At 38.3% G+C, this 21,310-nt stretch overlaps 1 protein-coding gene across 1 annotated transcript in view; it reads left to right on the top strand.

Annotated features, from left to right (window-relative positions):
- DNAH6 (dynein axonemal heavy chain 6) overlaps positions 1–21,310 on the top strand; it is a 232,916-nt gene that overhangs the window by 39,173 nt on the left and 172,433 nt on the right. Inside the window, exons 11-15 of the mRNA XM_040993368.1 lie at positions 100–220; positions 7,641–7,792; positions 9,497–9,649; positions 12,178–12,429; positions 15,842–15,970. Of these exons, the coding sequence (XP_040849302.1) occupies positions 100–220; positions 7,641–7,792; positions 9,497–9,649; positions 12,178–12,429; positions 15,842–15,970 (807 nt within the window). The remainder of the gene's footprint in view (positions 1–99; positions 221–7,640; positions 7,793–9,496; positions 9,650–12,177; positions 12,430–15,841; positions 15,971–21,310) is intronic.

Here is a 21,310-nt window from a genome sequence, read left to right as displayed (position 1 = left end):
GAGCATATCATTGGACACAAAGCAGAAGTGTATGTGTGTTAGAGAGCTGAAATCTATTAAAGAAAAATACAATTTTACTTATCTGTGTATGACATTTAGGAAACTATTCAGGCAGCATTTGAGTCTGCGTTCCTGTATGCAGCTACGTTTGAAAAATTCCAGCTATTCTTCAAGGAAAATGAAAGTCTTGATCTACAAGCTCTTAAACTTCAGGAACCTGGTAAGTTTTCCATTTCTCCTTACTAATGATTTTTGGTAGAGATGCCAAGGTTTGTAGTCTTCCAAGTTCCTGTTTGAAGACAAAAATGGTAGTCCAAATGAATCAACCTGAAGAAAGGTAAGAGTTTATTTTCTTCAAGGTGGTTGTTCATAGAATTTCTTTTTTCCTTTATATCTCCTCAGAGATGTTGGTTGTCTTTTTTTTTTTTGAGTAATATAAGAAACTGTTCCTCCTTAATGATATACCTTCTATATTAAATTCTACCAGTACTAAAGAATGTATAAGGGAAGGAATTGAAAAGAATATATGCCAATATTGACATTATTAAATAAGCTTCACTTAAGTTTTTGTAGCTCAGGAACTTGAGTTACTCTTTGACCTGGGACCATACTGAGATGTGATTGGTATGACCCAAAACTCTGGGTCATGAAATTAGAATCAGGGGGAAATGAAGCGTTAACCAAAATAATAATAATAATAATAATTTAAAAATCTAAAATATCCATGCGGATGTTCAGACAGGTAAGTTCTCTATTATGGAAAAAACTTCATCATTACTGATTTTAAACATGAAACATGTCGTGCATATTTTTCACAAACTGGCTTTATGACTTCTTCCTTATAGATGAAAATAATTATTTTGATACTTAGAATCAGCCATACTTTTTTCTATTGTTTTTTTATTTCTGTTTAACCTTTTCTATTATTCTAAAGTACTTTAATGTAAATTAGGCACTCCATTCCTAAATTTAATAATTCAAAATACATGACTTTAAAAATTTTTTTTCTTGAAAGGCAGATTTATACAAAGGAGAGACAGAGAGATTGCACATTCACTGGTTCACTCCCTAAATAGCAACAATGGTTAAAGCTGAGCTGATGTGAAGCCAGAAACCAGGAGCTTCCTCTGGGTTTCCCACATGGGTGCAGAAGAGGCCCAAAGAGCTGAGCCATCCTCCACTGCTTTCCCAGTCCATAAGCAGGGATTGGATTGGAAGTAGGGCAGCTGGGACACAAACTGCTGCCCACATGGGATGTCATGGGGTTAGCCTGTTGAGCCAATGTACAAGCCCCAAAATGCATCACTTGAAAAAAACGATTTTGGGGGGCTCAGTACGGTGACCTAGTGGCTGAAGTCCTCATTTTGCAGGCACTGGGATATTATATGGGCACTGGTTCATGTCCCAGCGGCTACGCTTCCCTTATATCTCTCTGCTTGTAGTCTGTAGAGGACTGCTGATTGCCTTGGGGCCCTGTACCTGCATAGGAGACCCAGAAGAAGCTCCTGGCTCCTGGCTTTGGATCTGCTCAGCTCTAGCCATTGCAGCTACTTGGGAAGTGAAGTAGCAGACAGAGGATCATTTTCTTTGTCTCCTTCTTTCTGTAGCTCTGCCTTTCAAAGAATTATTTATTTTTTATTGGAAAGGCAGACTTACAAATTGAAAGAGATTTCTCTCTTACAATGAGAGAAATAGGGACATGGAGAGACAGAGATATAGATTTTTTCATCCACTGGTTTGCTTCTAAATGGCCTCAATGGCTAGAACTGGGCCAGCCTGAAGCCAGAAACCTGGAACTTATAAGTCTTTATGTGGGTGCAGGATCCCAAGGACTTGAGTCATCTTCTGCTGCTTTTCCATATGGGATGCTGGTATCACAGGTGGAGGCTTTGCATGCTGCAACGTTACACCAGCCCCTCAAAATGTATCTTCTATAGATCTAAATAGTATCATTTCAATACCTACAAAAATGCTTAATGTCAATATTTACTATTTGGTATTAATAATATCAATATTTTGGGGCCCAGCGCGGTGGCGCAAGTGGTTAAGGCCCTTGCCTTGCACGCCCGGGAACCCATATGGGCGCCGGTTCTATCCCCGCAGCCCGCTTCCCTTCCAGCTCCCTGCCTGTGGCCTGGGAAAGCAGTCGAGGATGGCCCAAAGCTTTGGGACCCTGCACCCGCGTGGGAGACCCGGAAGAGGCTCCTGGCTTCAGACCAGCATAGTATCGGCCATTGCGCTCACTTGGGGAGTGAATCATTGGACGGAAGATTTTCCTCTCTGTCTCTCCTCTTTGTATATCCGCCTTTCCAATACAAAAATAATAAAAATAAATCCTTAAAAAATAATATCAATATTTGGGAGAATCAAGGTGGTGTAATAGGGTGAGGACACACTTAAAAAGACTGAGAAACATTAGCTAGGGTGAAGCAGAGAGGGCACATTCTAGGAAATTGAACAGCACAGACCGACTGCAGAGGGGTGCCTGGAGACTAAAGAAGACAGGAAAGCAGTACAAACAATGGGGTGGTGTTGCAGTGACCAGACATTCAGCAGCATTCAGCCAGCAGCGATCTGAACTGCATTGGTAGCTGAAACTCCATCAGCAACCAGATGGGAAGGAGAGTTCACCGGGACCTCAGGAGGTGAACCCAGACAAAGAATTGCCCATCCTGCTGGTTGTTTGATTTGACCATGAGAGAGACAGAGCAGCATATCCCAAACAGGCTGTATGGGTACAGGGTGGATTCCACAGCTCAAACCCTAAGTTGAGCCGAATTGGGCACCATGTTGTGTAGAAAGGCAAAGGCTCTGAGACAGGACCATACATAGATTAAGTTGGGAGCAGACTCATTTCTGGCTCAGTGAATTGCAACAGCTTGGCATCCTACACGTTCCACCAAAACTAAGTCTAGGTAACACTCATACCTGAGGGCCAGCAGATCAGGAACTCTACGAGTGGCACATCAGTTGCCATTTCGTACAGTGTGGCAAAGGCTATGAGACTGCAGAGACAACAATGAGTTGTGCATGCTCTGAGCTGGGAGTAAACTCACTGACTCATTGAATTGCACTGGTCCCACATTAAAAATAATACTGAGTTTGGCATCTTACGACTCAAAATAGTTCCACGTGGCCCTCAGACCTAATGGTCAGCAGGTTCCAGCAAGATCAGCACTGCCAACAACCTAGCTTTTTGGGATATCCAATGTCTCCCTAATCCTGGAGACTGCACCAACTGAAAGTGGGACAAGTGTTGTAAAGACAATGGTGCAACAGCAGCACAGGGTCACAGCAAGTAGAGTGCTGAGCCAGGAGCTGGGGCTATAGAGATCCTGGCAGAAGTCTAACAAAAGAGCACAGATCTGAAACTCACTGGAGAGAGTGGCACACGTGAATCCGAAGAATCGTGTACCAACCACAAAAAGTAAAATTGGATTGTAGACCTATGGGAGATTCAGCTTAGAAACCTGCCCTAACATGCCTGATGTAGTAGCCTAGCAGTTTAAGTCCTCACCTTGAATGTGCTGGGATCCCAGATAGGCACTGGTTCTAATCCCAGCAGCCCCACTTTCCACCCACCTCCCTGCTTGTGGCCTGGGTAAGCAGTCAAAGATGGTCCAATGCCTTAGGACCCTGCTCCCCTGTGGGAGATCTGGAAGAAGCTCTGGGCTCCTGGCTTTGGACCGGCTCAGCTCTGGTCATTGCAGCAGCCCCAGGAGTTAATCATCAGATGGAATATATATCCTTCTCTGTTTCTCCTCCTCTCTGTTTATCTGACTTTCCAATAAAATTAAAACATAAATTTTTAAAAATAATAATAACAAAAAAGGAAACCTGCCTGGAGAAGAACCTGCTAACTAGAAGTGCAGTGATCAAGAACAAAAGAAGAGACATAGACATAATGAATATTACTGAAGACTCATTTGCAAAGGAGCCTTTACCAACCTGAGTTAACTGAGGAATGCATGAAGAAAATGGGGGCTGCAGAATTCAAAACACTTATTATAAATCTTATCAACAAGAAGCACATGCAGGATTTTAAGGAATATGTCACACAGGAAATAGCAACACTAAAACAAAATCAAGCCGAATTATTGGAAATGAACGATGCAATAGAGGAAATTTTTAAAAATCAGTGTAATGTCTCAATAATAGAATGAAGCATGCAGAAGAATCTTAGAATTGGAAGATATTTCTTGTCACAATGGGGAAACAAACAGCTGGAAGCAGAGCTAAAAAAAAGTATTCAAGATTTTAGAGTATTAAAAGGCCAAATATGAGAGTTATGGGAGTTCCAGAAGATGCAGAAAGAGAAGCTAGGTTTAAAAATGCATTTAATGAAATAATAAAGGAAAAGTTCCTTAATCTGGAGAAAGAATTAGGAAAAATCCAGGAGAAGCACAGAACTCCCAAAAGGCTTAGCCAAAAGCCATCTTCACCACGCCACATGATAATTAAGCCCTCTTCATTCAAACATAAGGAAAAGATCCTTAAATGTGCATGTGAAAAAAAAATCAACTGATGTATAAAGGAATGCCAATTAAATTCATAGCTGAGCCTTCACAGGAAATGCTACAGGTCAGAAGAGAATGGAGCAACATATTCCAGATCTAAAAGCAAAAACTTGTCAGCCCAGGATAACATATCCAGCACAGCTTTCCCTTGTCTTTGAAAATGAAATAAAATTCTTCCACAGTTAAGATAAGTTAATATGCGTCTTCCAAACTTACCCTACAAAGGACACTTAAAGATGTTTTCTTGACAGAGAAAAGGAATAGTGTCCATCACTACCAAAGGCAAATGTGAAGAACATCCCAGCAAAATAAAAACAAAAGACTAAATCAATGAACAACCCATTACTAAATGATAGGACCAAATTACCACCTATTCATATTAACCCTGAATGTAAATGTATTAAACTCGTCAATCAAATATCATAGATTAGTAGACTTGATTAAAACACAAAAACCATCTATTTATTGCCAAAAGGAGATAGATCTCATCAGCAAAGATCAGCAGAAACTATATCTGATGGATTCTGATGGTTTTGTTTTTAGTTTCATCTCTTCAAAACACTTTTTTTTCTCATAAAATTCTTCACTGACTTAGATCATACAGCAGCATCATTTTCTTCAAGAAAGTTCTTGATTTTCTTTTCTATTTCTTCAGTGACACATTAGTCATTCAGTAGCACTTTATTTAACTTCAAGGCATTGTAAATTTCTATTTTTTTCTTCCTGTTGTTTATCTTGTTTTGTGGCTTTTCATTTAAGGGGATGTATAGTAACTGTGTAGTGGAGACTGTCATAGCCAGTGGCATGTTTAGCTTCATGGCATTGTAAATATCTTTTTCTTCCTGTTGTTGATTTTGTTGTGGCTTTTCACTTGGAGGGATTTATAGTGACTGGTGGAGACTGAGATGTCCAGATGTGAGAATACAATGCAGTGTGCATCTATACTTCTGGATTGAGGATGGACTCCCAGTGGAACTTAACTATATCTTGACTCTATATTAACTATAGCTTGACAATAGGTTACTGGACTCTGCCATTGTCCATGCCCACAATTATGGACTTATGACTTTATGAGGAACTATGCTGTTGTAATGATATGGGAGAACTCAATGTGTGTGGTGGGAAGGGAGTGGTTTTAGGGAGGGAGTAGGAGAAATCTCAGGGACTATGGAACTGTATCATAAAATGATAATAATAATAAGAAATAATAATAATATCAATATTTGTTCCATATTCAGAATCCTCCAGTAAAGCCATTTACAGCTTATTTGCCCCAGATTCTAGTCCAAGAGAAGACATTATATTTGGTTGTTATGTTCTTTAAATTTTTATAAAATATTTTTGTTACTTTAATTTTTAATTAATATTTAATAGATTAGATATACTTCTAAGAACACAATGGCATTCCCTTTCTCTCCCTCGTCTTTCCTCCTGCCTCAGCCTTTAAGTCTGTTCTTCTAAACTTTTGAGAAAAATAATCAAAAAGTGATCACAAAGTATTGGTATCACTGAAATCCCAGTTTTGTGAAAGTGTTTTATACCTTTGTCAAATCAGAGGTTAAATTATGCTTCCATGATGTGATTGCTTTATAATTTACTGTATATTGGTGAAACAGTAATTTTTCTTTTCAATTATTGTTTACAGCTGTTGTCTGTATTCCCACTAATGTCTTTTTGCTTGTTAAACTTCTTATTCAGTGAAGAATTAAGATCTGGAAAGCAGATTTTATAGAGAGGCAAGGAGAGACAGAGAGAGAAAACCCTTGCATCCACTGGTTCATACCCCAGATGGTCACAATAGCCAGAGCCACTCCAAAAGTAGCATACAAATGAGATGCAGGTACCACAGGGCAGGGGATTAGCTGTGTCACCATGCTGGCCCCAAGACTCTTTTTTTTTTTTTTTTAAGATGGTAGATTGCCAGAAAGACCAGAATGAGACCTCATTTCAGAAAATAACAGAATTAAAACATTCAGCTTCCAGTGTTCCTTGGCAGCACTGTCACAGTAAGACTTAGCGTGTGTTGAATCAGAGTAAACTGACAGGACACAAGAATAGTATGCCTCATAATCTGTGGCAGGAGGATGAGAGAGAGAGAGAGAGAGAGAGAGAGAGAGAAAGAACGGTCTATTTTTCTTCTATCATCTGTATTCTTTTTTTCTCTTTGTGTTAAAAAGAGCTGATTTTAAGCAAAGATATGATAAAAACTTACTTGTAGAGAATCAGGATTTCTTTGTGCCAGGTGAATTGGTAGCAAATCATAGGCCGAAAGACTGTGTATAACTGCAGCTTATGCTAGTTACAAATACACAAGTGCCTTAACCACAACACAGGGTGCAGGAATGGCAAAGAGGTTCTAAGAAGAAGAATGAAAATAATGTTTACTGTATTCCATCTCTTGTGTTTCATTTTGTGTTTGTGTATCCTAAAAATGCTTTGCTTTGTGGTGTCTTGAGGAAGAACTCATACATTAAACCCAACTTCACACCAACCTAGTTATAGAAATTTGTTCATTCTAGACTGTATCTTCTAATGCAATCCCAAGCTACTTCCTGTTATCTCTTGAAAGGTACTGGAAAACTTTTACATTTCAAATACTAACTTGTGGGCCCAGCACCTTAGCCTGGTGGCTAAAGTCCTTGCCTTGTATGCACTGGGATCCCATATGAGTGTAGGTTCATATCCCGACTGCTCCACTTCCCATCCTGGCTTGTGGTCTGGGAAAGCAGTCAAGCGCAGTCCAAAGCCTTGGGACCTTCCACGCATGTGGGAGACCCAGAAGAGGCTCCTGGCTTCAAATCAGCTCAGCTCTGGCCACTGCAGCTGCTTGGGGAGTGAATCAACGGATGGAGAATCTTTCTGTCTCTCCTTCTTTCTGTAAATCTGACTTTCCAATAAAAATAAATCTTGAAAATAATATACTAAACCATTGCAGGAATTATAAATTGTAATTATAAAGTAATGTGAATTAACATTTTAAAGTATATACAAGGTCCTCTGTGAATAATAACATTATGAATCTTAAATAAATGTACTAATATAGTGATACATACTATATTTTATGATAATGCTTTAAAATCCAATGTAATTTGTTTTATGATTTATATTAACTATTTTATATAGATGTTAAATTCTTTAGTGATCAACTGGAAAAATACCACAGACAACACAAAGATGCAGTAGCGCTGAGACCCACCAGAAATGTTGGGTTGCTGCTGATTGACACGAAGTTGCTAAAGGAAAAGCTCATTCCATCCCCTTTGCGATGCTTGGAGGTAACCAAGAGAAGGAAACTACTTATCATATGCCTATCCTAGCACAAAAATATCATTCATGTCTTAATATTGTAAGCATTCACATTAAGATAAGGCTACCAAATATCTTAATTTCCAGAAGTTCCATGTTTTTCTCTTTGCAAAATACCATGAGTATTTATATGAAATTAGGAGGGAACTGCAAACCTCCGATGAGCTGCTTATTCTTACTCCTTTTTCTTCTTTTGGGCCATTCTAAGGATTCCTGTGAATGAGATAGGCATGCTGCTGTAACAGCCCAGTGTTCTTGTGGGAATGATCAATAATTCTAGGGTACTAACAGCAAGTTCAAAGGATCATTTTCTGATACAGAACTGTTCGTAAAGGTGTGAGTATTTTAGGATGAGTTATAGACTTACAGAAATTCCTACAATAACTTGCAAAATCAGCTCCAAAATTTCTTTTAGAACCAGTATGTACTTGTATAGTCTCAGAAATCTCCAGACATTGAAATAGAAGGTATGGAAAGATATAGCCCACAAGGTCAATCTAGGGTGTCTCTTTCCTTCTCTAAGACATTTTTATCAAAACACAATCAAGACAACATGTTTTGCATATTGTCTATAACTGTTTTATCACAAAGGGCAGGGCTGAATCGTTGCAGCAAAGACTATGTTTTAACAAATCTGAAATATTTACTATCTAGCCCTTTTAGAAAACCTTGACTGTTCCTAATATAGATGATAGAAGACAGAGTACTGCATAAGAGATTGTAGACTTGTGACCGTATCTGTTATGCCATTAGTTAGTTACATCCCAGTAGGCTTTCTTCTAGGATTTTGCTTCAACTTATTAAAAAGGAAAAAAGATGCCTATATTCAGAAAGAATTCAGTTCAACTTCAACAAAATTTTAAGGACTACTGTGTCCCAAGCCAAAGAAAACTTAATTTAAGCAATCACAAAGTTCATGGCCTTATGCATCTAAAATGTTCAGAGACTGGGTGGACTTTAAGAAGAATTGATCTAGCAGCTCAGTGGTGTTACTGAGGATGCAATCTCTTCATTTCTCATTGCTGAAGTTCCCAATATGCCCACTTTGTCCTTAGGCAAGCTTTTGCTCACATTTGTGAAGTAGTTGGTAGAAGTTCATGGCCCAATTATTGCCTCATGTAGAGAAAGAATGAAATTGCAGCTCTGGGTATACCTCTGTGTCACGACCACAAATCCTGGACATCTATCTAAATCAACTAAGGACAGAAGCTTGCTCTAGTTACATCACTTTGATCAAAAGAATCTGTGTTCATGTTTGCCCAGTGATCAATCAAACTTAATTCCTATTTTGGAAAAAGATTCCCCTCCAACCAGATGGCTGCCACCCAACATGAAAGTTGTCAGATTGATGCCGGGGAGGGCAGTACAGCTTCCACTACGTAGGACCTGAAGCAAAAAGTAATACTTGCAAGATTACTTAATACTTGAGCAGTCAGGTAAAGTTTTCAGCGAGCTGTGTGTAACATCTTTGGCTCTGAAAATGAACTTCAAAACCTGGACTTTTTTTGGCTCATTTGACTAGCAGTGATTTAATGAGGGGAAGAAAAAGTCATTTGCTATACACTGTTACTTTCAAAACCTGTTAATGTAACAGATGTCCAATTAGGATTTGTCTGAAACATGATGAACTGGAAAGGCTCCAGAATTTATAATTTACCTTTTTCTGTTCTTAGGTATTAAATTCTATGCTTCCTCACTTAAGCAAGAAAAAAGTAGATGCCATTATTTCTGAGGCACAAGATGCAGAGTATAAACTTGAGTTTGTTCCAACTACTACCATAGAATATGTGAACAGCTTAGTATTTCTTGATGAAATTCAAGAACGGGTGAGTTGGTTATCTCATATAACTAAATATTCCAGAACCTTTTGTTTATCAGAAAGAAATAAGAAAAATAGAGGGACCAACTGGGAAGAAACAGCTGTCCAAATACCAGAAATGCTTTCAGACAAAGTAACCAGAAGTCCTGGATCGCAGCAATTGCATTAATATTCAACAGTAATATTACTATTGGTCTGGCATCATGCTATACTTTTCACATGCATTTCATTTTTAATCCACCTGAAGACTCAAGGATACATCATGTATTTTAAAAGACTTATTTGTTTTAAAACAAGAAGAGAGAAGGGGATGAGAGAGCAAGAGAGAGAGAGAGAGAGCTGCATTTGCTGGTTCACTACCCTAATGTCAGCAACAGTTCAGACTGAAACCCAGAACTCTATATGGGTCTCCCGTGTGGTGGCAGGAGCCCAAATACTTGAGCCATAATACTCTCTCCCCCAAGATGCATTGTCCTGGAGCTGGACAAAAAATGGAGTATCCAGGATTTGAATTGGCACTCCAATACGGAATGCCATTGTTCCAAGTGGTGACTTAGCCTAAAGCATCACAACACTTACTCCCAAGAAGGGATACTTGTTATTCAGATGAGCAATCAAAGACTAGAATATGCCAAGCTGTGCAGATTCATAGACGCATGTTGTACGACTGGGACTTGAATCTGGACCTCTGTGACCATAAAACCATTATTTTCAACTATAGGATGTTACAATTCTACCTTTTGCTAAATGACAACAGAACTGTATTCTAGATATTTGTCATCATGGAACTCTTAACCTGTTCTAAAAATAAGCAAGAAGTTCAGGATTAAGAATAAAAGAAACGCAACTCAAATTTGTATAGATAATGAAGTAGGAGGAAGTAGATCAGGTTAGGCAAATAAAGGAGTCAGTGCTCTCTCCCCTTCTCCATCCATCTCCCTGCTCTCGCTCCACACACATGCCAACACTCTTTCTCGCTTCTGTCTCTGGATACCTCTTTTCTCCCCTCAGATCCCTCCTTGTGGTAGACAACCTGTTATTTGGTTTCGGTAGACTGTTTTCATAAACTCACATTCACATGCATTTGAAAAATGCATTGACTTCTTAAATATGTGAAAATTGAGGAAATGTAATAAATTTAAAACATGAATTAATTGGAGTCATTTGCAAGTGAATAGTTTGTTATATATTGTTCACAAAATTTGTCATAAAGCTATTTTTCATATATTTAAATGTAACAACCTTGTTCCTCACTTCAAAGCCGTTAACTTCTCAAAAGGGCAGGGGGCAGTGAGTTCCCTCAGAAGCTCTCCCATATCTCAAGGGTCACAAGATGACCATCAACTATGATCATCTATATTCAATCAAGCTCTTTGGACAAGTAGCAAAAATTCACTTGAGCTAGCTTAAGCCTAAATCGGGACCCCACTGCAGTAAACAAGGATGTTTAATGGTACTTCTCTTCTGGAGTTTAGCTACTCTTAGGAGCTGACTGAAACCAGAAATATAGCAGTTTTAGGAAGCCCAAATGTTCCTCTCTTTCTCTCCATCTTTCCTCTCTGCATCTATCCCAGATCTGCTTCACTTACCTAACTCCGCAAACTGATTACATCTGCTTCTTCAGCCCCCAGCAGCAAGCCTGGCCAATGGGAGGAGGATGTGGCTTTCTTTCAGTATCAGTCCCAGGTGTCTGGTAAATAAATGGATTCAGGGCTCAGCAAGCTAAATGTGGACAGCAAGTTCTCTAAGAACCACTCTGCAGTTAGACTCCCATGTTAAGGAGCTACTCCATTTCCACATGAGAGCAATATGCCTCTACCAACAGCTGCCGTCAAGCTCTTCTGATATTCAAACTGAACTGGATTTCTCATTCCCAGTTCAGTGCTGCTGCTTGGTTCAGCTTGTGACCAGGGGGTTTGGTGGAGTAGAATGAATATTGCTGTCCCTTCTGCCAGAAATTAGGAAAAACAAAAAACATATTTCCTATTGATGATAGGACATCAAAACAAAGATAGTTTGTCACCATTTGGATATAATAAAATACTTTCTTAAAGGATGGTGAAAAGTCACCACAAAGCTAAATTCAGAAGCTAATCAGCCAGGAATGTGAAACATGAACATGACCTACTCACACAAAAGTGGGACAATCAGTGCTCAGCCTACAGGCTGGGAGCTTACATACTACAGTGGAACTGCCTCACAGCATGCATTGGCTTGGAAAACTTAAAACACTGTTACCACTTAATGCTGTTAGAGAACTTATGAGATGAAATTGGAATTGCACTATTAGTTGTATTCAGCCTTAACCAACTCACCTCTCAGGCCTACTGACCTGTATCACAACAACACCCACGTATATCATTCAGCAGGCTTCAGCCAATTTGATTGCAGTGAAAAATGCACTTCCCAGGGTGCACTATTCACAACTTGATGTTCATATCACTCAGTGGCTTTCTCCTATTAGAAAAAAAAGAAACTTAAAAACATATATGAGGACTCTGCTATATTTAATCAGTACCCAAAATTTGTATTTAGATTGAAAGCCTGGAAGATGAAGGGAATGTAGTGATTCAAATGTACAAGCTTATTGAACAATATCAAGTACCCACACCTCCTGAAGACTTTGCTGTTTTTGCAACTATGAAGCCATCCATTGTTGCTGTTCGGAATGCCATCGATAAATCAGTGGGAGATAGAGAAACAAGTATCAAGCAGTTTTGCCTGCATCTGGGTAGAGATCTTGAAGACCTAAACAATGAAGTAAATGAAATAAAACTGCAAGCACAGGTAAGCTAAAGAAGTTTTTTTTTTTTAAAAAAATAATCTATGGGTTTTTTTTTAATAATCTGTGCAATGTTTGCCTATATATCATTGTCATTAAGATATAATTAGCCAAGAAAAATGATATTGATATTATTTGTGGTGACCAACATGATTTTCTGATGTGTATATCATGAAATGATTAATTGGACTAATTAAGGTAACCATTACCATGTGCACTTATTATATGCAGTGAGAACATTGAAGATCTACTTGACCCATTTATAGGATTCATTTCAAACTGATATAATCTTTGTTTTTCATGGGTTCTGATCAGTATTAACGTAGAGTTATTTTCTAAGTTTAGAGTGTTTTTGAACCTCTCTCTAATTACTGAATCAACTCCAGGCCATCACAAGGAAAACATATTGTATTTATTAACATAAAATGTGTTTTTACAGCTTGCTTGCATGTTTTGTAGCTGTTGTCACAGTTCTAAAGTGTGCTTGTTATGTTAAAATAATATCCTTTGAGAAAGAGGAAGGATATAAGCAGATAAACAGTAGGAATGAATATTTGGTTAATTCTTACCAGTTTTCCTATTGGAAAGATATAAGTTTGTTTTTAAAAATATAGAACAGACATATGAGTAATTATTCACTAAGCCATATCTGAAAACAGTATTGTGTAATATTTTGTTATTTTATAATTAACATTGGATAAATTGTGTCACAAAAGTATAGAATTAGGTGAGGTTGTAATCAAATTTTAAAAAGACATGGAAGAGGCCCATCAACATAGGACTAATAAGGAATGTTAGGGTGTATCCACTCAAAGGACTACAACTCAGACTTAAAAGATTAAAATATGAATTTATATTTGTTAGTATGGAAACATGAAATAGCTAACGTTGTGTTCTTACTATTTATCAAATGTAGTTCTAAGGACTTGACATTGGGTATATCTTTGAACTGAAGTATTTTTGTGTTTTCTCATATATCAAAATTTCTATACTATATTAACTGTACAGTTCAGTGTATTATCAGAAAATAAACACAGACAAGTATTTACTACTAATGTCAAGAACTAAGTCATTGCTGTTACACTGATGGTCGCCTCCTAATTATCAACCCTTTATTTCTTTGTAAGAGTAGCAAATACCTTGCATTCTAATGTCATAAATTAGTTTTGACCCAATTAACAGGATCATGCCCTTTATTTGGTATGTCTCTGAGATTCAGTCATATTTCTGTGTGTGAATCTAACACAGCAACATGAATATATGTGACTCATTGACTTCACAATTTAGTTATCTGTTCCATGGTTGATGGAAAGTTGATATTGTTTACAGTTTTTCAAAGTAGTGAATAATTCCCCTAAAAGAATTCTTATTTCATTAGCTAACTGTAATTTGTTTAATTCTCAAAACACCCAGAGGGTTTTATAATTTACATTTTTCTGAGAAAGAAATTAGGTTGTAAAGAGGTTAAATAACTTGGCCAAAGGGTCACACAGATAATAAATAGGGTAGCTAGAATTCAAATGTGGTAATGTTTCTAATGGTTAATAATCTTTTATGAACTGTTGTGCTGGATTTTTAAAATTATTATTTATTTGAGAAGCAGGGAAACAGTGTTGGTTCACTCTTTAACTGACTGAAAAGATCAGAATTGGGCTGAAGCCAAAACTGGGATTGGGAACCTGATCCAGGTTTTCCATGTAGGTAAGCTGAAGCCCAAATAATATAGTGCCATCACTGCCTCCAAGTGTCTTTATAGCAGGAAGCTGGAATCAGATTTGGAGCCAGATAATTGACCCATTAACTGCTATATGGGACATGGGAGTCTTAACTGCTGGGCTAAACACCATACCTCCTCCATATGCTGTATCCTCGCCATTACAGATTACTAAAAAGTGCGAGTAACTATGATGTTTATAGAAGAATAAAGTGACAGTGCAGTTTTTAATGCAATGATGCATTTTACACAACATGATGAACACACACAAATTATAGTATAGAATCTTTCCAATAAGTGAACAAGTACTTCTTCTATAGAGTATTTGAAATTGATTCATTGTCGCTCATGCACAAAGAATTATAGCCTCATTATATACATAAAAACTGTCTGTCAGGATCTCTTATGCTGTTTCTGTTAGGAAAACTCAAATGTGGCAATTAATGCCAACTCAATTTGCTTCAGTTTGAAAAATCTGTTTCAATTCCAAGTCTAGATTCACTATGGAATGTTTCTTCAGTCTTGCCATCATCCCATCCCACCTCTTCTCCTATAAGGGGAAATTTAAGTTTCCTAATAGTGAGTAGACAAGGACATCTGTTGTTTGAGTTACGGGCTAGACAGTAGGAGCTTTCAGTGCAGTTTGGCTTGGACCCTGATCATTTCAGACAAGTGTTAACGAAGGCTTCCTCCTAATTTTTAAAGATCATGCTAAGCCTTACTGCTACACTCCATCGGTACTGCCATAGTCTGTTAACTCAAGTAATCTAGATTTCTTGTCCTGATCTCAGATTCATTCTGGTTCACAGTTTCTCTCAGCAGTTTCCAATACCTGATTCAAGAAACATGAGAACTTCAGAATGGCCATCATTCCCATCAACCATTTCTTCATTTTGAATGCAGGGACATGCTGAACAAGACATGGGATAACTGGCCTCCCCAAGCTGTGGCAATACTATTTCTTGAATTCTTCCACTTTGATCAGACTCTTCCTTACCTCCTTGGCTATTTCTACTAAACTGGGCTGTCAACGCTACAGATGGTGGTTTTACTCTGCCACAGCACTGGTCCCATTTGCTGAAGTGTTTATTAGGTAGAGCATTAAACCCTTGACTGTAATGAATACTAAAATATGTTATCTCAGAAAGCTAGAAGACAGCAAAAGAGGGAAGAAGCTAGGAAGTAAGGAAGAAAAGAGGTAAGGAAGAAATGGAAAGAAAGAGACTATTATTGTGTTCTTTGAATTCTATTAACTATATTGAATGTTCTGTTTATTAATATCATATTCACATGAAAAAATGAAGTATCAGATGGCAAAAAAATTTTGAAGGATTTTCTATTCCTTTATTAGATAATGGAAATTTTCCTTACATGAATTTCCTTATATTCCTCATTCATCTCTATCTTGTTACATTCACCCTCCCCTTACCCAAGGTCATGTTGGTTGAAGAAATGTAGAAAATATATGCAAATGAAGGAGAATACATTATGTATTATTTAAAAATTAAGTTATCCCCATGAAACTTCTTTGAACAATTCTGTACTTTTTTGTAAAAGCAGCGTTTTCAACATAATTCCTAAAAAATCAGAGACCAAAGAGAATTAGACAATAGTCTGTTTGAATATGTTTATTAATTCATTTAATTTAGTTGATCTGCTTTAAAAAATTGGAATAACTCACCAGAAACCTCTTAACGTTATAGGATCCGCAGATTTTGGATATTAATGCCGACCAAGAGAAAATAAAGGTGACGCTGAGTGAACTGCAGTATATTTTAGATGAGCTTCAAAAACGTGCATTTCAATATAAGTCCTATCAGAAGAATTTTAAGGTAATGACAGCTATACCTGCCTGTTCATACAAAGTGCATTTATCCACCAGAATTTTCCATGTGATCATAAACCTAGAATTTTTGCACAACTGTGTATAATTCAGGCTCAGATAGAAAATGAGTTTCCCACATTGAATTGTTTAAAGATTAGAACACAGGAGAGATATTTAAATAAATACCTTTACTTAAAAATATTTTTATTTATTTGAAAGGCAGAGTTGAATAGCAAGGAAGAGAGAGAGAGTGAGAGAGAAGTCTTCATCCACTTATTCACTTCCCAAATGACCTCAATGACCAAGGTCGGGTTAGTTCAAGGCTAGGAGCCTAGAGCCAGCAGCTTTTTCTGGTTTTCCCAGGAGGTTGCAGTGTCCCAAGCACTTTTACTATCCTCTACTGCTTTCCCAGGGGCATTAGCAGGCAGCTGGATTAGAAGCAAAACAGCCAAGACTGGGGCAAGCAGCACAAGCTCCCATATGGGATGATGATGTTGCAGGCAGTGGCTTAACTTGCTATGCTACAGTGCTGGCCCCAAAATATTTTTCTTGTTAAAAAGCAATTGGGAATTATGAAAATTTTTCAGACAAGCAACTACTTTCTATGTTAATATATATGTATATATGTATGTATATTTTTATTGTGGCCACAAACTTTTACATTCACATGTTTGTTACGATTCCATAAATAGTGTCTGATTTGCCCATGTTTGATGTACCAGTATGATGAAAAAAAAATTCTCAGACTTCCAAGATATACATGGGTTCAACAGGATAGGTTTGAAAAGCCATAAGATGTTTATTAAATGAGAGAAGAGGAAAGCCATTGCTTTGAATTGCTTTTCCAGAAATTGTTAAGACAGAAGAAAGATTCCCATGATCAAAACCCAGAGGACCACAGGCAATGAAGAAGTTGCTCATCTTCTCAGAAGTCTTGGAGGGGAGTGTGCTTGCACCCCACATGGGAATGTGCTTGTCTCTTCAAGGTCCCCATGTGAATGGCCAGAATTAGCAAAACTATAAAGACATACAGTGAGAACCAAGAGCAATCCTTACAGCCTCTTACTAGGAGTTCATATGCACAGAGCACGGGGGGGACCCCAGATTGGAGCAGAAGGACAGGAGGAGGCTTGTATCCCACCCCCGGAGACTCCCGGATCCTCACCTAGGACTATCAGTACAGGCACCAAGGGTTATATCCCAACTGCCAAGGAGACCATGGGGGGACTGGAGTGCCCTCGTAGGCCGAGAACGCTGAGGTCAACCATTTCCTATTGAATCTCCCGAATGGGATGGAAGGAGCCCAGATCCTCTCTCACAGGATCTAATGTCATCATAATAACAGCTGGGAGCCCTGAGCAGTCCTCAGAAACAGAACAACAATAAACATCCTTCGGGTCCCAGGAGGGGAGCTTTCTCTGGTCCTTACCTAGTTCCAACTTTGGAACCCCATCCTCTCTCTAGCAATGACCATCAGGGTCACTCTGGAGGCCCCTACCAAAAAATAATAGATTAGATAGAGACCAATAAGAAAAGCTTAGAACAGGCAAGAAATGGTCAGTCTGGACTCACATATACCTTACTAGGTAGGACACAAAGATTAGTTACTCCTCACTAAGGTATTGAGGACATCTCTGCACACTACACCTAAAACTGTTCTGCACTTCAGCTGTTGACATATGCCTTGTTAGAGTTATAAACCTGTCTGGACTATCCTAAAATTCACCAAGTTCTGTTAAATCAAGCTTCAATACTATAAGCCTCTAAATATAAAAATGAAAATAGACATGAGACAGCTGAATAGTATCCTATAACCATCTTAAAGTGTATAGCAGTTGGTTGTGTATAAACTAAAATTGAAATGTCAATGAAGTAGTCACAGAATGTGGTTAAGAACTTGCATTTTCTAACATATTGATCACTCAATACCATGCCAATTAACTCCATAATGTTGTAAATTGTTGTTGAATTTACAACAACAATTTATGTTGTGGCTTTTCATTGGAGGGAATATTCTGTCAGCTCTGCTTTCAGACCAGGGATGGTCTCCCAAGGAAACTGTTGAAATTATCTGGACAATAAGAGGCTGGACTCTATGCATGGTTCATGCTTGCAATGAAGGAATCATGACTGAATATGAACTGTACTACTGCAACAATGTGGAGGAATCCAACATGGGGGGAGGGCATGAGAAGGGGTTGGGGGAATCCCAGACCCTATGAAACTGTGTAATAAAATGAAATTTTAAAAAAAGAAAGAAAGAAAGTTATCCAATGTGCTATCTACTCCAGAGGCCAGGGCTCGGTCGAGCAATTTGAAAGATAATGAGCTTAGTAGTATTCCATGGAGTAGATGAACCAAAGCTTTCTTATCCAATAGGAATCTCAACTGAACTTGAACTGTGGTTATGCAGCAAGGTGGAGGAATCCACTATGGGGGGAGGGATATGGGAGGGGTGGGGGGAATCCCCAGTGCCTATAAAATCATATCACATAATACAATGTTAATAACAATAAAAAAAGAAAGAAAGAAAAAAGAAAGAAGTAAAATTAAAAAATAAGAAAAAAAAAAAAAGAAAGATAATGAGCTTGTCACCAGACAATGAGGCTGGTGTCATACTGTGGCAGGAGGCTTGGGAATGAGATAACTTGAGTTCAAAGCTTTTCTGAGTTAACTGACCTATGTGATAAGCAGGTAGTACTACCAGATATAAATAGTAGAAAGGTGACAGAGGTTATGGAGAAATGCTGATGAGAAGTTATACCCAACAGGTGGACACTCCTTGAATCAGAAAGAATAACACTGGTGCTTTTAGCAAGCCAGCAAGCCCTCCTTGCCCATGCACACTGATTGAAAACACGGACTAATTTCCTTTATGAGATGCAAGAGGTCTGTTAAGTCTCCAACGCTAACATGAAGCCACCTGCACTAAAGCCAGTAGGATAACCCAAAGTATATGTTTACTGTAAGCCCTGCCCCTAGCACAGTGCCACACAAGTCTCAGAAATCTGCTAGCTTTTTCCTGTAGGTAGAGCCTGGGGAAGAGAACATTCTGGCTTTTCAGATAGCCACCCAAGAAATGGGTTTTTGCTTTTGCTTGAATCAGAGCATGAATAGTAACATATCCCAGATGGAGAATCACTGTGAGTTTGGACTGCCTCTTAAGCCCCTCCCCATACATTAGCACAGAAGTGACTAAAACAGTTCAACACCAGCTTCTCTGTAGAGTGGGAGAGAGCTGGAATATCTATTCAGTGTTCCAGGGCACGGGGTGCTCAGGGGACCAGAGTCCTATCTCAGAGCCCTGACAAGATCCAGTGTATTTTAGATGCCTGGACGATGCTAGAAACAAAAGCAATGACTTGGAATGACACAAACTCACTGTCAGAGCCCCCTTCCATACATGAACATAAAGACAATCTACAATGCATAATGGCAGCTGCAGAATGTATAGTAGGAGAAAATGTTTGCAAATGATGAATTTGATAATAAGCTATTATCAAAAAATACCAGGAATCTCTACAACCCAATAGCAAAATACCAAATGGTCCAATTTTCAAATGGGAAAAACACTCGAATAGATATTTCTCCAAAGAAAAGGCACGAATAGTCATAGTTACAAACAAGGAGGTTCAACAGCAAGAAAATAACAACAAAAACCATAACAGAAGAGCATTACCCAATACCTGCTAAGACAGTCATTATTAAAGAAATAAATTAGCAAGTGTTGGCAAAAATGTGAACAACCATGAATACTGTTTGGTGCCAGTGCTAGGGAAAACAATATAATGGTTCCACAAGAATTTAAAAATCGAATCACCATACAATTTTGCAGGCTCACTTCTGATCATATATCCAAAAGAATTGAAATCAGGATCATGAAGAAATATTTGCACTCCCATGCTCATTTCAGCATTAGTCACTAGAGCTAAGATCTGGAGACAACCATCTCCATCAACTAGGGAAAGAACAAAGAAGCAAGTGAATACATTTTTTTAATTGGTACACTTGCAGTGGTGTATTATTCGGCCTGTAAAATGGAGCAAATTCTGTCATGCTACAAAATGTTGAAAACAAGCATATTATACTAAGTGAAATGAGACAGCCACAGTGATAAATCTTGCATGATCTCACTTACACATCTCACGGGGCCAAACTCACAGGAGCAGAAAGTTGAATGGTGGTTGCCAGAAGAGAAAAGAAAAGAAAATAGCAGCTGCTGTTCAATGGATATAAAAATTTCATTAATTAAAAACGAAAATGTAGAAGATCTCATGTCATTGTTAACATTGCTATAGATAACAATACAGTAGAAGTAGGCTTTTTTTAAAAAAAGGATCTGTTTATTTTTACTTGAAAGAGTTACAGACAAAGGAAAGAGAACTTCCATCCTTTGGGGGCACTTCCCAACTGGCTGCAACAGCCAGAGCTGGGCCAGTCTGAAACTGAGAGTCAAGAGCTTCTTCCATGTCTCCCACATGGGTGCAGGGACCCAAGGCCTTGAACAATTCTCCATTGCTTTCTCAGGCCACTAGCATTAAACTGGATCCAAAGTGGAGATGCCAGGACCTGAGCCAGTGCCACAGGTAAAAGGGTAGGCATTTGACACAGTAGTTAAGACCCCACTTGGGATTCTCATATCAGATTGCTCGATTTGAGTCCTAATTCCGCTTCTGTATCCAGCTTCATGTTTATGCATTACCCTAGGAAGGCAATAGACAGTGGCTCAAGTACTTGGGCCCCTGTCACTGAGTCTCTGTGAGAAATTCAGATGTACATACTGGCTCCTGGTTTCAATCTGTCCAACCCTGACTACTGTGGACATTTGGGTAGCAAACCAGTAGGTTGAAGAGTTCTGTCTGTTTCTTCTTCTGTCTCTCTTCTCTCTACTTTCCGTATGAAATAAAAATAAATATTTAACATTTGTTATATAAGCACTTGTTAAAGGGACGATTCTCATGTCTTACATTTTTTTGATGATATGAATAAGAGTAAAAATTTAATTTAGAAATAAATGTTAAGCAAACCAGGTGTCAAAATGGAATATTGCCTACACTTGATTGGTTGCCTCTGTCCCTTTCTTCCTTCCGTACTCTCAATCATTCGGGGAATAGAAGTGAAAGCCTGCTGGTTTGGGTTGAAGGAAATAATTTCCAACTCTTGACAAACAGCAAGGCTAAATCCACATGTCAAAGCTCTAGTTTCTTAAATAGCCCAGAACTATAACTCACTAACTCGCTAGAGATGTCTGCACCTCCAATTTTAAAATCTTTCTCATGAAAACTAATTTAGATTTTCCTGCACCCCTCCTCGTCATAGAATAGATGCTATAGTCCTCAGTATTAAA

Source organism: Ochotona curzoniae, unplaced genomic scaffold (genome assembly GCF_017591425.1).
Source record: "Ochotona curzoniae isolate NIBS_2020 unplaced genomic scaffold, NIBS_Ocur_1.0 contig_883, whole genome shotgun sequence".
NCBI classification, from domain to species: Eukaryota; Metazoa; Chordata; class Mammalia; order Lagomorpha; family Ochotonidae; genus Ochotona; species Ochotona curzoniae.
The sequence above is the reverse complement of the archived record's forward strand: the minus strand, read 5'-3'. Positions and strand labels throughout refer to the sequence as shown.